At 37.4% G+C, this 15,303-nt stretch overlaps 1 protein-coding gene across 3 annotated transcripts in view; it reads right to left on the bottom strand.

Annotated features, from left to right (window-relative positions):
* Positions 1-15,303, bottom strand: part of Sh3rf1 (SH3 domain containing ring finger 1) — a 202,758-nt gene that overhangs the window by 45,957 nt on the left and 141,498 nt on the right. For all 3 annotated transcript variants that reach the window (XM_010629845.2, XM_010629843.3, XM_010629844.3), the window contains exons 5-6: positions 9,411-9,686; positions 8,536-8,631 (exon numbers count right to left, since the gene is read on the bottom strand). In XM_010629845.2, coding sequence (XP_010628147.1) covers positions 8,536-8,631; positions 9,411-9,686 — 372 coding nt within the window. The remainder of the gene's footprint in view (positions 1-8,535; positions 8,632-9,410; positions 9,687-15,303) is intronic.

Raw genomic sequence — 15,303 nt, 5'->3', positions numbered from 1 at the left:
AAAAAAAAAAAAAAAAAACCAAAAAACTACTTTGCAAGTAAGCATAAAAACTCTAGAGGCCAGGTTTGTTGGTGGTCTCTGATTTAGAGAGGGGAGAAACAGAGAAGAAAACAGCAGGGGCAAGGAGAAAAAAAGGCACTCAACATCTCAGGTTATGAAAGACTCTGCTGAGTTTACTAGGCCAACCACCCAACCAATGCCCCAGAAATGGAAAAGGTGAAAACTCAGGGAGATTAAGAACAGGAGTCAATGCTACTGGGAGGACAAAAGAGGAGCAAAGAAAAGGCCGTTACTGGCATCCAGGAGGGTAATTTCACACCCTGGAGGGCCTAAAGGCTAACTACAAGGAATGACCAAGCAGAGGCAGTGAGAAGCAGTAATAAATGCCGCTTTTTGAGAATTATGCCAGCAAAAGGAGTACCATGAGGAGAGTATCGTCACGGAATGACTTGAGGACAGCAAAAGGCAGATCGTTTTCCTATATTAAGGGGTAGCCAAGACAAAAAGAATAACTGACATGCAAAACAAAAAATATATAAATTATGTGACCAAGTTCCTGGAGGACGAAAGACCTAAAGGAGAAGAGAGCAACTGCAGAGGAGGAGAAATACTTTGTGACCACAACCAGTGAATGTGCAGAACAATTTAAAAGACAGAAGGAAGCTTCCTCTTAAAAATTAAGGCTCAGGAGGCACTTGGACCTGTTACTTGTGAAGCAAGAGATCTACAAACTAATTATGGTTCTAGGGAGAGAGACCAATGGAAGAATTTTAAATTTGGCTCAGTTCATGTCTCTGTTTGATGGGATCTGAAAGTGCATGAGGTTCTGTATGTTTCCTTCTAGTTTGTATTTGCTCTTCAAATGCACACCATAAATCAGAAATGCCTATTAACTGAAAGTATACATTCCAATGATACATTTTATTTTCCAGAATCTCATTACCAGATGTAGGAATACTACAGAGGAAATACACAAATATCCCAGGAGATACAGAATACGGAATTCTCATTAAATTCTAAGTGAAACCTTGTCAATGTGAAATTACACACTGACAGAAATTCCATAATAATTTGTAATCAGTTAATAAATCAGTGAAAAAGATTTTCCCCTGTCCTTGATACCCAAAGTGTGCAGGGGTGTGTGTGGGGGGGGTATATATAGGGGAGAGGCAGGAAGGCTGATCAAGAAAGAAGCTTAGCAAGAAAACAGAGACTACTGAGGGTACTGGCCTTCATGACTTTGAGAGTTTGTTTAAGTTTTCTCAGCATATGGAGAAAGTTTTGCCTGGCATGTATGTAAAACCTACCAGCCACACTGCTGTTAAACTTTATTGATTATTAGAAACTAATGTTTTACAACACTTAAGAAATAACTTCTCTGAAATACTATCTCCCACTGATTTTATAGTCAAAACACTTCTGTTCAAGCCACTTATATTTTACATACGCACACAAATAACTAGAATCCTTCATACGATATGAAATATGACTTAATACTTAATTAATTAAAATGAATCTACTCTGCTCAGTAAAGCCTTAGTTAGCAGCAATATTTAACATGGATATTAGCAATATGATGAAAATTTTAAAATAATAAAGACATTAAAATATTATGGCTCCAATTTGTGATTCTTCTCTTTAAAAGGCAACCTCAGACATTTGAAATTGAATAATGAATCATGTCTGAAAACTAACTTTTCATGTTAGAACTTGAAGTGGTTTCATAATTTTTTAAATTAAAAAAGACGTTTTATACAATTGTTAAGCAAAGCTGAAGAATAATAATAAATTTTGTGTCACTATTAGGAACACCAGTTACTGCACGTCACCTGGGGCAAGTGCACAGCAGGGCAGAAACCTAGGGCAGGACAGCAACCATCATCCACTTCTCAATAAGGGTCTCTGTTCTCCTAAATAAGACACTTGTCTAAAAAAAATGGTAAAAATACTTAACTACAATATGGTTTAGCTACTGGAGTGTTTATTATGTAGCCATGAAAACTCATGGATAAAACTACTACACTTATGTGGAGAAAGGCAAAAGTATGCATGCCATACCATTAAGGTACAAGCAAAAAGAATGGAACGATACTTACCAAAGAATACAGGATGAGACTCAGAAATATTCATGTCCTTTTCAAGGTTTTTCTTTGTAATACAATTATATTATAGAAGTAAAAGCTTAAAAATATTCCTTATGAGACATATTCTCAAGGGACACAAGAAAACAATAAACCATCTACACATAACTATATGACTATATAACTATACTCTTAGCATGTTCTTATAGAACGGTGAATACTAAGTATTGTTGAAGCCTCAAGCAAGGAAAAGGTTCTTTTTGTTTGGATTCACAGAATTAATTTTGTTGCACAGAAGAATTGGGAAAGAAAAGCTCTAAGAGAAATTATATCTATTCGGACCTAGAAGAAACAATAAGTATTCTATAAGTACATAGACAAAGAAATATCCCAAATGAGCTGTAAAAGCAGCAATTCTGATACATTTTCCAAGAATGATCAGTAAAACCTTAACTAGGGCCCCTATAGGAGAATACAGCCAGGCTAAAGACTCTGGGGATTCTTTGGGGAATCACTGTGGAAGTTAAGACACCATTTGGTCATTATCCTAGGCCTCTGATTAAGACTAGGCAGGAGATCTGCATTCTTAGGTCCTATGAAATTGCTCAGCATACTGGAAACTGTCCATTCATGCAGTGAGAACTCAATAAACATTAACTGATCTTTAGAATCTCAGTTCCTTGAATGTTCTCCTGATGGAAAACAAGACGAAACTCTTAAATTAGAAAGAGGCCACTGAATAACAGATGGAGCATAAACTGCCCTACATAAAGTTCCTTGCCTAATCTAAGCAACTCCTTTGCAGATGGAGTCTCTGGCCCTATATATTAAGTAGCTGTTCCTGGAATTTACAGACCTGTCTTAGGTGTTAGAACTTCAGGAGCCAGTCCTCATTTCTCCTACCATTGCTGCAGAGGGACAAACTACAATTACTTATATTAAGATAACATTCAGAAGATATGAAAATGTGGACCAGGGGACATGACCCACAGTACCTTAGAAAAAGAAAAAAGCTGCTCAAAAGCAGATCCAATGTACTCAGTCAGAATTAAGGGAGATAGGATGGTGCTAAGCAACAGAGTAATTCTCCCTTACTGATTTTTCAACAATATCTCTAAATTTCACTCATAAAAATTAACTCACTTCATAACTGAAGGAGAAATCTGGATGCTAGGCAATATACTAATTCGCTTTCCAACTTCCCAACAATTTCTCTAAACTTCTTTTATAAACACTGATTACACGTTTTAATTTTACAGGAAAAATACATTCAAAAACAGAATATCGTTCTATATAGTTCAATCAACTTTTCGATTATTACTATATCAAAGACTATTATTTTGCTCTTCTGCTATCATTATTCTCTAGAGGAAAAGCTGTAAATTAAAAAAAATTAAATTAACAGTGCTATTCTTAGCTCCTCCAAGGGTCAGCTTGACAATTCAAGGTATACATCTCAACCTCTACTACTTCTGTGGGACACAGACAGTATCTTCCAATTCCCTGACTCCACAGAGGAGGAAACTAGAGCTACAATGGTAAGGCCATTTGTACTGAGTCCTGCACATTTGATTTTCCATTGTTAACTCTGATAATACACAGCCAGAGAAACTTACTCCTTCTATCTAATTAAAATGGTATATCCTTGGCCAATATCTCTCCAACTCTGCCCTCCCATCAGGGAGTCATTTCTATATAACAAATAAATAGTAGAGGTTGCAAAATCATTCCACATGGTATGGTTACTATTATTTTGGTCAGGGAGAATTCTAAAGTTGACATAACCAAATAGCCTAGTTTAAAAAGAGAGAGAGAGATCTTACCAAGGTCACACAGACCCAGTGACTTTGAGGAATGTAACTTCCCGACATGAAACCGAGATACACCCATAACAAAATATATGGCTAGTAGGAAATGACAGGAATATTAGCTAGAAAATTTAGCTGAAAGTGGGTAAAAATCTATAAACCAGTTTGAAACTTTTGTTTTACAAGTTGTTAGAGTGCTTTTCAGTCAGTTGAGCAACACTTATTGTGAGCCCAGTGAGCAGCACTGTGTGAGGACCCGGGAGACAAGGGTAAGCCATCAAGACAAGGCCCTCAGGTGCTCCCTTCTAATGCAGAGGGGGGATAAATGGTCACCACAACAAATGACTTAGAAGAGTTAGAACAAATGAAGGAGTAACAAAAACTAAGAAGGAATAATGTGATATTAATCACAGCAAGCTCTTATAAAGCTCTTACAGGGTGTCAGACGCTATTCTTCAGTGTCAGTGAAATTAATTCATCCTATATAGATTATTTCTAAAATAAGAAGACTAGGGCCGAAGTGACTCAGATTATTGGCGGTAGTGCCATGACTTGAATCCCAGCCATTTAGCTCCAGAGTCCACGTTTTCCCCCACTACCTTACCACTGTGCATTTGAAGTAAACAAACGGTGAGGAGGACTTAATTTTGACAAGATAGTGAGGAAAAATCTGTCAGAAGGATGACATCTGGAGTGAGATATAAAGAATGAGAAAAGCAGCCCTTCTTTCTGGCAGTAACTGAAGGGGAAGAACAGTTGTCTATGAGGCGCCCCTACTACATGTCATGCTAAGGAATGCTTATCTTTATATTATCTATGGCAAAAGAGCAAGTTGCTAAATAACTTTTTTTGTTGTTGAAAAACTTGGGTGAGTGATATGTCAAGCAAATGACTAGCTATCAAAATAATATGAGAAACTTAATAAAGATGTGTAGTTCACTATAAGCCGATAATATACCACATTTGAAAACTGTCCATAATCCTATATGTAGCACTTACCTCATTCACACTTTTTGCCTGCTAAGAATTGTGTCATCCTTGTCTGAATGACTGCTGAATTGAGTGAGTCAGTTCCAAATTAATGGGCTTGTTAAAATCTTCCTTCCCATTTTGTAGAAAACTGGCTATTTTTGAATACAGAGAAGCAGACGACAAATTTCTTGACAAACACACCCTTTTCTGTATGCATCCTGGCATTGTCTTCAAGAATTCCCCAGGTTTCCCCATGAAACTCTTACCCCTTATTGCTTTCCAACTTGTTCAAGTCAACAAAGAGCCTAACTAAATAGAATAAACGCCACAACCTCCAAGACCAAGGAAGAGTCTGTCTAAACAGAATAAAATCCTCAATGTCCAAGGCGTGCCCACAGAGAAGTCTGAAGAGAGAACCTCTAGAGAGGAAGAGGGAATGATATCAAAGCAAAAGAACCCTCATCATAAGAGGTAAACGTGCACTCCAAGTGACAGAATTCAGGGCCACTTATATAGCAATTCTTTCCTCTCTCCTACTTGCTAATCCCAAACAGAGACTCTCCATCTCTACTGAACCCTTGAAGAACCTTTCATTCCACTTTAATAGGAAATCTGTCTGTAAATCACGATACTATGTCTACTATTTTACCCCCTTACTTCAATACAGGTGGAGATCACAGACCACAGTTATGGGACATTGAAAGAGAAAAGAAAGATCACTGAAGACAGGGAGGAAGGGCAGACCACTCCAGGAGCACGCCTCACCATCTCCATTCTCCGTTCCCCACTCCTTTCATTACCTACTTCCAATGCTAAGTCCTTTTAATTTCCTTTAGCCCCCTCCCCCATTCAATATCTGAAGCACTAACCCACTCCAGGACTATAATGTTACAACCAGGCTCATCCTGCGTCGAGCTTCTACCTCAAGCAAGTTTCTTGGGCATTTCCATTATCAAAGCCAACCAGTAGGAGCCAAAGGGAGTTTCAGTCTCTGTTAAGGGCCTGTGTAAGGTAAGATACGGCTCTGGTAACTCAGAATCCACCTCTGTTTCCCTCAGTATGCATGATGGTGTGGTTCTTTTCTTTGATAATCATTATACTCTGGCACACTCTGGGTTATAGTATAATCTGAGCTCCAAACCACTTTGCATAAGATATAGAGTTGTTAAACTCCTTAAGTGTACACTGGATCCTTGACTTATGAACTCAATTCATTCTCAAGGGGTGGTTGTAACTCGAACAGCTGAAGGCTCAAGTCCTCTACACAGCCTTCAAAGTCACTGTCCTGTACACAGGCATCTCAGTGCCCTTGGAAAGACATTGGTCCAGGATTTCTCAATTAACCCCACATAGGAAAGGATGTTGTAATGTTCAGTCCAAAACTCTTAAGGGTTAAATCTGTACCTGAGACCATCTGGAAGCACGAGCAGATGGCATTTGTGTCATAACTCAAGACTTTGTTCTTAAATTAAAACTAAAATTCTGGTCATAATCCAGGTTGTTCAAATGTCAGGCCAGTCATAACTTGAGGGTCCACCGTTGTTATTTGACCTCAAAACCTCTGGTAGATAACTATGTGGGCAGTAGTGTTAAAACAAGCAAAGCCTCCCACCCAAGCACCTAAAATTGATGGAAAGTTAAATGTTTGCTTATAAAATATAGGAAAATTATTTACTAGTGAATTTTTATAATACAATCTATTTTTATATGCAGTCTGTCTGGGCTCTAATGAAGGAAAGACCACTATTTAGGAAAAGGTTCCTGTTTTTGCTATCAAGTTAGCTTTTCCATATCTGAAGCTACCCTGCAAGACACTCTCTACACCATTAAAATAACTGGGGTTTGGGAGGCTGTAATTGAAATCTGCCTCTACTTCAATTCCCCAAGGGCTAAGCCAGGTGTTACTAATCCCCAGATGCTCTGCTCCCTACCAGGAGCTTCAATCCAATGGCCTGACATCAAAGCAAAGTTCACAGGCCCTTTACGACAGATGATCTGTTTACCATATCTTAACTAGCAAAATTCTGATTCTAAAAAAGGAAAAAGGTTCATTTGAAAGAAAACAGATAAAAGAATGAAAGTACTTTCCACTTGGCAGAAGTTTACCTTTTCAATTTAAGTAGGAGTAAATAATCCTAATGACTCAAGTGATTGGAAGTGACTTAGGACTTTCTGTGAGTAGATCTTTTAATGCCTATCCGCATGATCTACACCTGCCCAATAACAAAAATATAGCTACGCCTTTTCATACATCGCAAACCAAGTGTCAGCATGTGATACTGATAATACCTAACAAGTAAAGACAGGCTTTCATTACTAATCTTGTGATTGTTTGCGAACTTTAACGTAATTATTCAAATACTTGGAAATGCCTGTAGTTTTCCATGACCCACACTTAAGACTATACAAATAATGTACAAAAAAGATTGCATGTTAACGATTTTGTTGTTGTTTATGTTCAAAAAAGGAAAAATATGTCAAAAAACAGAAATAAAGGGTATGGATTAAATTCAAGACTTGTACATGTTTTGAATTACTTTCCCACAGACAAGCTGATTTTTTATGAAAACTCTGGCAATCTCACTGCCTAAGGAGGAAACTGAGTGCTGGCTACAATGCTATAATTTGTCATTTTAATCTTCAGAATCAGATAAAAAGACGACAAAATACAAGTGATAGTAATTTTTCTTTTTTACATGCTTAAGGTATAAGCTTTGGTATTTTAAAGCACAGAATCACTTTCAATTCCGCAAATAACCTGTATGCTCTCTCTTACTTTTTGGCCTTTGCACATGTTGGTCGCCCTGCCTGGGTATTGTGCTTGCCTTAAAATGCTCCTTTTGCATTTCACTTGGTTAACCTCTATTTGTGTATCACACAGGTATCTTTCCAGAAGCCTTTTGTGACCTCAATAAACTTGTTTGGTTGTTTGGGCTATAACTGATTCATTCGTTGAAACTTTTTATTTTCAGCAAAAAAAAAAAAATGTTTATTACTAAAGGACAATTTATGGTATTGGTATAATGAAGATTTAGTATAAATTGTAACTTCTTAGCTCATTTTTAATTTCTGCTTTTCTTTTAAATAATAGAACTGTGTTACTTTATGCATACTCTTTAAAAAGACTTCACTAACCCAGGCTTGACTACAAGCTTTTTAACTCACATGAAATAACTAAACAGAGAAGAGGTAGCTAGCTAAGAAGTTACTGGCATGTGAATGAGAAAGATCTGTTCATTTATTTAATAAGTGAACTACTTATTACCCTATGAATCACTATTCCAGTTCTGATGATGTGGCAGATAATGGAAGAAATAAGTAAACAAATATATTAACCTCCCACTTGACTCAGGAACTTTATTAACTTTCTGATCCCAAAGCCAGCAAATGGAATAGAACACCTGGAAACAGGACAGATGATGGACAACAGGACTATGGTACCTTTCACAAGACACAGGAAAGCACTTAGCAAGGAGACAAAGAGCTTCACCCACCTCATAGTCATTAGCAGCTGAAGAGCAGAACAAAGGAGTTCTTCCTAATCCATCCAGTGATCCTGAAGAGAATACTCCTGCTTTGTGTCGTGAACACCTCTTAATACTCCAAGTACACACTTAAGATGTATTTACTAAACTAAGTACTAACACAATTCAAGATTCTATAGACTAACTTACCTCAACATATGAAATTGGAAATATTCCTATTTTGTCTGCCAGCATCCCTTCAGCCCAGTTTTCATCCACTCTGCGGATCACAGTCAGAACATCATCCTGAAGAAATAGCAAATCATTAGTCTCCTTCATCCCATTAATTTTGTCACTTAATTTCCTATCTCAATAATGGGACTCAATTTCAACAACAGATGAATAAAAGTGCTCAGACACATTTTAGCACACAAATTCAATGTTTTCATGAACTAAATGATACCTCAGTCAACCTGGTTTTTGTTTTCTTCTTATAGACAATTATAAAACTATGAACTTCTATACAAGTGGCTGGCTATTTAGAGCCATAAATGAAAAACTCAAGTGCCACCCACCCTAGCATCGTGAATTTCTGTTTAGATTGATCCTCATCAGATACTTCTCCCTTTCTCTTTAAGTGCCAAACGGCTATTCAAATGCATGTTCTATTGCTTTCTTTACAAAAACAATATTCTGCTTAAAATTCTAAACTATTTTATCAATTCAGTAAATATATTCCTTTCTGCTTTTAAGCAAAGAAATTTACATATAAAATAAAAAGTAATGATGTTTCATTTGTTATTCATAATTCAGTACTTTAAAATTCCTAGGTGCTACATATACTCTGTAAAGTGGCTTAAAAATAAATGTAGGCTCTAAATATGAAAAGACTACCAAGTAGAGAGCATCAATCAAAATTGATTTCATAGAAGTCTACGTACAAAATTATTTTCCTTAAAGAAGACTGCTTCCAGGTATTTTTAGAAGCAAGGTGAGATGGTTCAAACAAAATTCTCTTTTTATAAAAGGCAACACCAGCCATATTTCATGTAGAAAAGAACTGATAAATTTCAATTCAATTTTACCTTTGCAAATGGAAGGCAATCTTTGTCTGCTTCCTTGTCTTTCACTTCAAAGTCATAAAGTGCTTTGCACTGAGGTGGGGGCTGAGGTAATGGTTTAATAATCTGCACAAAATTAGTGGGGAAAAAGCCATGGATTCCATTGACTTCCCCATGGTACCAATTTTCATCCACTTGTCGTCGCAAAATGATGATGTCACCTTTGCTGAATTTAAGGTCTCCAGGTTCTTTTCCCTCGTAGTTGTATAATGCTTTGGCACATGGTAACTGAGGTATACCCTTAAAGAAAAAGATGAATTTTAATGAAAAAACAGCCCCAAAATGTCTCTCAAAAATATAACTGTTAAGGGTCATGCTCAAATCCAAACATTGCCCTTACATTATTAAAAATAGTTATTTATATATGCCACCAATAAATACCAAATACAAAACAACTGTCCATCAGGGGAACAGGGACAATAAGGTATCCATGCCCCCACACTGTAGCCTTCTGTTCTCGTGTTTAATTTAAAGGGAGCTTTTGTCTTGTTTCTTTGGGATTATCAGTACATGAATGTATGATTACTGAGTCTGGTATAAAATTCAAAACATTCATAAAAAACAAACTTAATTTCTATATTAACTACTTCATTCATCAAGATAAATGATAAGCATTGAGAAAAACAGAAGCCTAATTCACCAGTCTGCTACCTGCTCTTAAATGCAATAGATAAAAATAAGTTTGGATTTTGGATTAATACCTTCCTGAGGGTTGGAGATTCAATTCACCACAGTGGCGCCGTGCCTGCCAGGCAAGCATAGGTCTTAATTCAATCCCCAGTACCCACCCCCCCACCCAAAATCCTGATACTGCCTTAAAAGTGGGTAGGAGATATTATTCTTTCATGAGCTCAACAGGTATTTGAGGGTCTACCCCATACTAGAATCTGGAACATAAGAGTAAATGAAACAGTCACCATCCCTGCCCTCTCAGAGTTGATAACCTGTAAGTATGTAGACAGCTTTTAGTTTAAGATCAGTCAACTTCGCTTGCTCTTTCTTGGTTAGAGAGCACTGGTAGCCTGAGATTTTAAATGTTAATGTACTGCGTTATACTTTTAAATGATAGCTTTAAAACTGTGTGCACCCCAAAGCATTTTAATCATCAAAGTGAATTAAAATGATACTTCTCAGTGGCATTGGAGGTGCCCATTCCTGAGCATTAGTTGTCATTTTAATATCTCTGGCCTCTCTGAGCCCTGCTGCTTATCACTGATTCAGAGGATATATGGTAAAATCGAACATGTCTACAATAATTCATTGAATGAGATTACCAGCTTATCCTCATTCAATTATTCATTCATCCAAGAAAACATTTATAAGCTTTTACTTGTTTTTAACCAAGGAATGTGTTAGTGCTGAGAGTTTAAAAAGGAATAAGCACAGTTCTTTTTGTTAAGGGATTAAGGCATTAGAAATAATGATGATACAGTGTCGTAAATGCAATGATATAAATATGCACACTGGGAGAACTCCGAGGTTTGGAAGCGGGAAAAGGAAATACTTTCCCTAAGTCTTAAAAGATACATTAGCATTAGCCAAGCAAAGATGGAGTGGATGAATAAAAAGAAAAGTGAGAGCATTCTAGGTAGAGGGGACAGCATTAGCAAGGACATGGAAGTGAGAATTGGCACACGGTGTGGAAAGAATAGGGTTTATAAAGAATGCAATGCTCCAGCGTGAGAATTAAGGGACATTACGTGTAAGGGAAGCAGGCAGAGGCCAATTTATGAAGGGCCCTGAATGACATGGTCATGACTTTAGACTGCCGTGCCATGTTGGGTTTGAAGCAGAGATGGGCATGAGTCAGACAGATGAGTCTGGCAATAGAACGGAAAACAGACATGAAGCAGGCAGGTAGACAGACAGTTATGTGCAAGGCACATGACTAAGCCAGTTGAATTTTTCTTTTAAGTTTAATTTTTTCAGCAAAATAGATCAACTGGTAGAGGGCTAGGGATTTGCTGCCTGTCTCGCGAGGGCAAAGTCCCGAGTTCGATCCCCAGTACCAACAAAACAAAACAAAATAACAAATAGGTAGAACAACTCATACTACTTCTCCATCCCTCTCCAAAGTGCATGGAAGTTTTATACCCTTAATGCAACAGAACTTCATAATATTATTTTCAGTAAGTAGTTTGTTTTCTAGTCAAAGATTTAGAGTTTGGTCTACTCATAAGCCAAACCTTTTTTGTTAATTTTTGTTTCGCTTAAGAGAAATAGTAATTCTTGCTCTCAAAATGCTACTGGCAGTCAACACGCCATGGCTTGCTTCATGTGATGCTGTGGTTAGTTAATTAGAGCTGTTTGGAGAGGACAACATCCTCGGAAGAGAGGAGTTGAGCCTCCCAGAACTACTGATGTCCTTCTAAGCTCTCTAACTTTTGGATCCTGCCTTAAGACCTGGCCTCTATTAGCTCCTGTTATTCAGTTTTGACATAACTGTCTAAGCAATCCTGCTGTACCCTGTTCTTTCAGAAAGCAAATGCCACCCAGGAATTCTGGTCCTTCATCATTTCATGAGCTGTGGTCCTATCCCATTCGGTGCCCAATTGTGTGGAAGGAAGAGTTCTAATTGTCCATCCACATCTACTTCGCTATATTCTCTTCTGTATTATGTATTTCTTGAGTCCTGGTTATAACAGCTTAGTAATATTTCCAAGATAAGTTTGAGAAAATAGGAATAGATGAACACAACAATAAGTATTATTGTAGGGGAGGGGTAGAGAACTGGCAAGAGAACTAAGCCAACTACTAAAATGTAGCTCATGAGATTGATCAGGCTGGATAGTTAACGGGTTGGAAGCACAGCCTGAATCTTAGCGCACTCATCTGTTGTGTGATCTTGGGCAGGTTAACCTCTCTGAGTTTTCATTTCTTAATTTGGTTTGTTGTGTGGATTTTGTTGTGTGGGTAAATGCCCTCAAATGGTTTAGAAGGCAATAAAGGCAACACACACAACTATACCACCAGCAGCAGCAGCAGCATGAAAAGCCTGGTCACCAGTGAAATGGGGCACCTCACAGTGTATTTGTCTCTATGCAGCTGGATGCTTTCCTTTTAGACAGATTCACATAGCGATTACATTTTTAATATACATTCACTGTATAACAATGCAAAGAATGTTCCTCCTAGGAAATGTTCAGGATTTTGAAATGTGCATTTCTGAAACACATTTGTTTTCTAAGTGGAATCCATTCATCTTCTGGGTGAACAGAAGAAATTACAAATTCACTGACACGCACCGTTTAATGGGGGATGGCATTTTAGATGTGGCAGTAGTTCATCCTGACAGGGCTAATGTAAGGCACTGGAAGCCTGCATGAATTAATGGAAAATCCTATTACAAACTCAGTGACAAATAACTCTATTCACCGTTGTGGCCTGTTCTCTCAATTTTTCCCCACCTCACTTAGCTCTACTTGGCCCACTCTGCCCAAATTCATGCCAGCCAAATCCATGCACCAAGACACAGAGTTAGCACACTGAGAAACCATTCTGAACTGCTCTTTGAAGAACTCTGTAAAATTCCAAACAATCCACAGTATGGTTCTTTTGTAATATGCTGATATGGGAACTAAGAGAACTGACTTCTTTGTAGATCATTCCACACACACCAGTGGTCTAATGGGCTTATTAACTTTTCCACAAAGCAAATCTATTAGGTGCTTCTAAGATCATCAAATAGTTCTAATAGAACAAGTGGCAAGGAGAAAACTTATGATGATGATATACGTTACAGCTAGCCTAGGGTTACATCCCTGTGATGCAACCAAAAATTCATTAATTCACACTGACTTGCTAAATGTTGACTGCTACGGTTATTTCAATGATCAGTAACCACATAGAAAGAATCACAAAGCTTATGGCAATCTAACCCACGAGCAGACATTTGTACATCTGGCAGTGTTTTTCTATGGTGTTCTCTTTTGATTAAATTCTAAATCACTAAAAAGCCAGTTTGTGTCAAATTTCTCCAAAGAAGGTTTCCCACATTAAATAAAACGAATTCTACGCTGATTTCAAATCAAGCAAAGTTCAGTGATCTTTAGAAGACTTATTCCCACACAGACTGCAGATGATTAAGGATAAATGGTTAAAAGACTTGGAAGAGCAATAAAAGAACACATTTTCCTTCTGCAACATCTGAAGGATAAAGCCAAACAATTGATTTGAAAACCCAGGACTACCCTTCTGGGAAAAATACATCCAGAGCCCAGGGAGGTGATGCCTTCTCACTGATCTGCTTAGAAAGGTCTGTGAGTCATGTCATCGTCACCCTGGCCCTCTGCCCTCGGTGCCTTCGGCAGCCTTTCCAAACTGCTGCTTTTCTTTGGGATTCTCTCATCAGGCCAAGGCTCCCAAGGATCCACAGAGCTTACATTTCACTTGGAGACTTTCACTTGGCTACACATGAAAGGGAGGCTTAAAAAAGGGAGAAACCAACGCTGCAGTCTAACCTTGGGTGTGTGGCTGTCATTCACGCTGCCAGCTTTATCTAAGAGCTTGGTAATGTGGACAAGCTAAGAATTATAACAATTTCTCATCTAAAATAATTTCAGTAACAGTGAATTATTTCGCTCATAAAAAGGCATGACGGTGGACCAGCTTTACTTCTCATATAATTTGTGTTTCTAAATTATACATGCAGGTTATCATATAAGACATTAAAATTCTCGTGCAATCTGCACACAAATATTTTTGATTAAATGCCTTACACTTTCATTTCTGTGCCATCAAGTGTATTCCAATATATCTGGCAAAATTTTACTTGATGATCTAGCTGTGATTCTAACAGGTAAATAAAACATTCACTGCCAATTTATAGACTCTAAATGCCAATGCCCAGATATATGCATGCAAGACAGCCTCTCTAAATTCAAATTCCTTCATGCATTTCTTACTGCTCCATAAAGTAAAAAAGATTCAATGACCTACTAAAAGGAAATCTAGAAGTCCTGCTTATAGTGGAAACAGCTATAAAAATATGTATAACTTAATAACTGAGTTATATCTAAATTGGTACAAACTCTGCCTGATTCAAACTTGACTTTCAAAACCTTTTCAGAAAGAAGCAAGACACAAAGAAATTATAGTAACAGAAAGTACCACACACAAAATAACAAGCAGCAAAATGGGTTTAGGAAAGAATTTTTTAAATTCTTATATAACAAAATACAAAGTAAAATATTTTTTTCCCTACAAAGTAAAATAGTATTTCATAAAAATATTCACTCTTTAACAGCAAGTCTTAAGTATTGTTCTCAAGACATCTAGGTCAAATGATCAAATATGATTTGGCCACAACTGGAAATGTTTCAACTTCAAAATAACAAATATCCAAGAAAATTTTTACAAGTTATTTTTTCCAAAGTAATATCAGAATGGACTAAGAATTCCACGATCCTGCCACAGTCCATCTTTTATTTGTTCTTTCCTTTATCATTTTATTTGTGGGGAGCACTGTCTCAGCAAATTTTTATCTAATGATCATCTTCTTAAGGTTCCAACCCCTGGCTACCTCAAATTTGCCACATAAAATTCTCTGATCACACAACTTAAATCTACCAGTACTCTGAGGACAGCAGGTGCAAATAGTCAGCACTTCATAAAAAACATGCTCCTCCCAACAAAAGAAACAAAAAACATGTGACTTCATTCACAGTTATTCTTTTTGCTCATATTCTATATCCCAGTGATCCTTTTTCTTACTAACTCATTTTCTTCAGCTTTCATTCTAGCCAATCCTCTTCTCCACTCCAAATCTGGTTCAAATTTTATCCTGAATCAAGAATGTAGGCTGAGCAAGGCCAGCCTGTGGTGGCACTTAGAAGTCTGGTTTGAAAGGCAGTGTTGT

The sequence above is a fragment of the Fukomys damarensis genome, unplaced genomic scaffold (assembly GCF_012274545.1).
Source record: "Fukomys damarensis isolate Sample0158 unplaced genomic scaffold, DMR_v1.0_HiC HiC_scaffold_18, whole genome shotgun sequence".
NCBI classification, from domain to species: domain Eukaryota; kingdom Metazoa; phylum Chordata; class Mammalia; order Rodentia; family Bathyergidae; genus Fukomys; species Fukomys damarensis.
The sequence above is the reverse complement of the archived record's forward strand: the minus strand, read 5'-3'. Positions and strand labels throughout refer to the sequence as shown.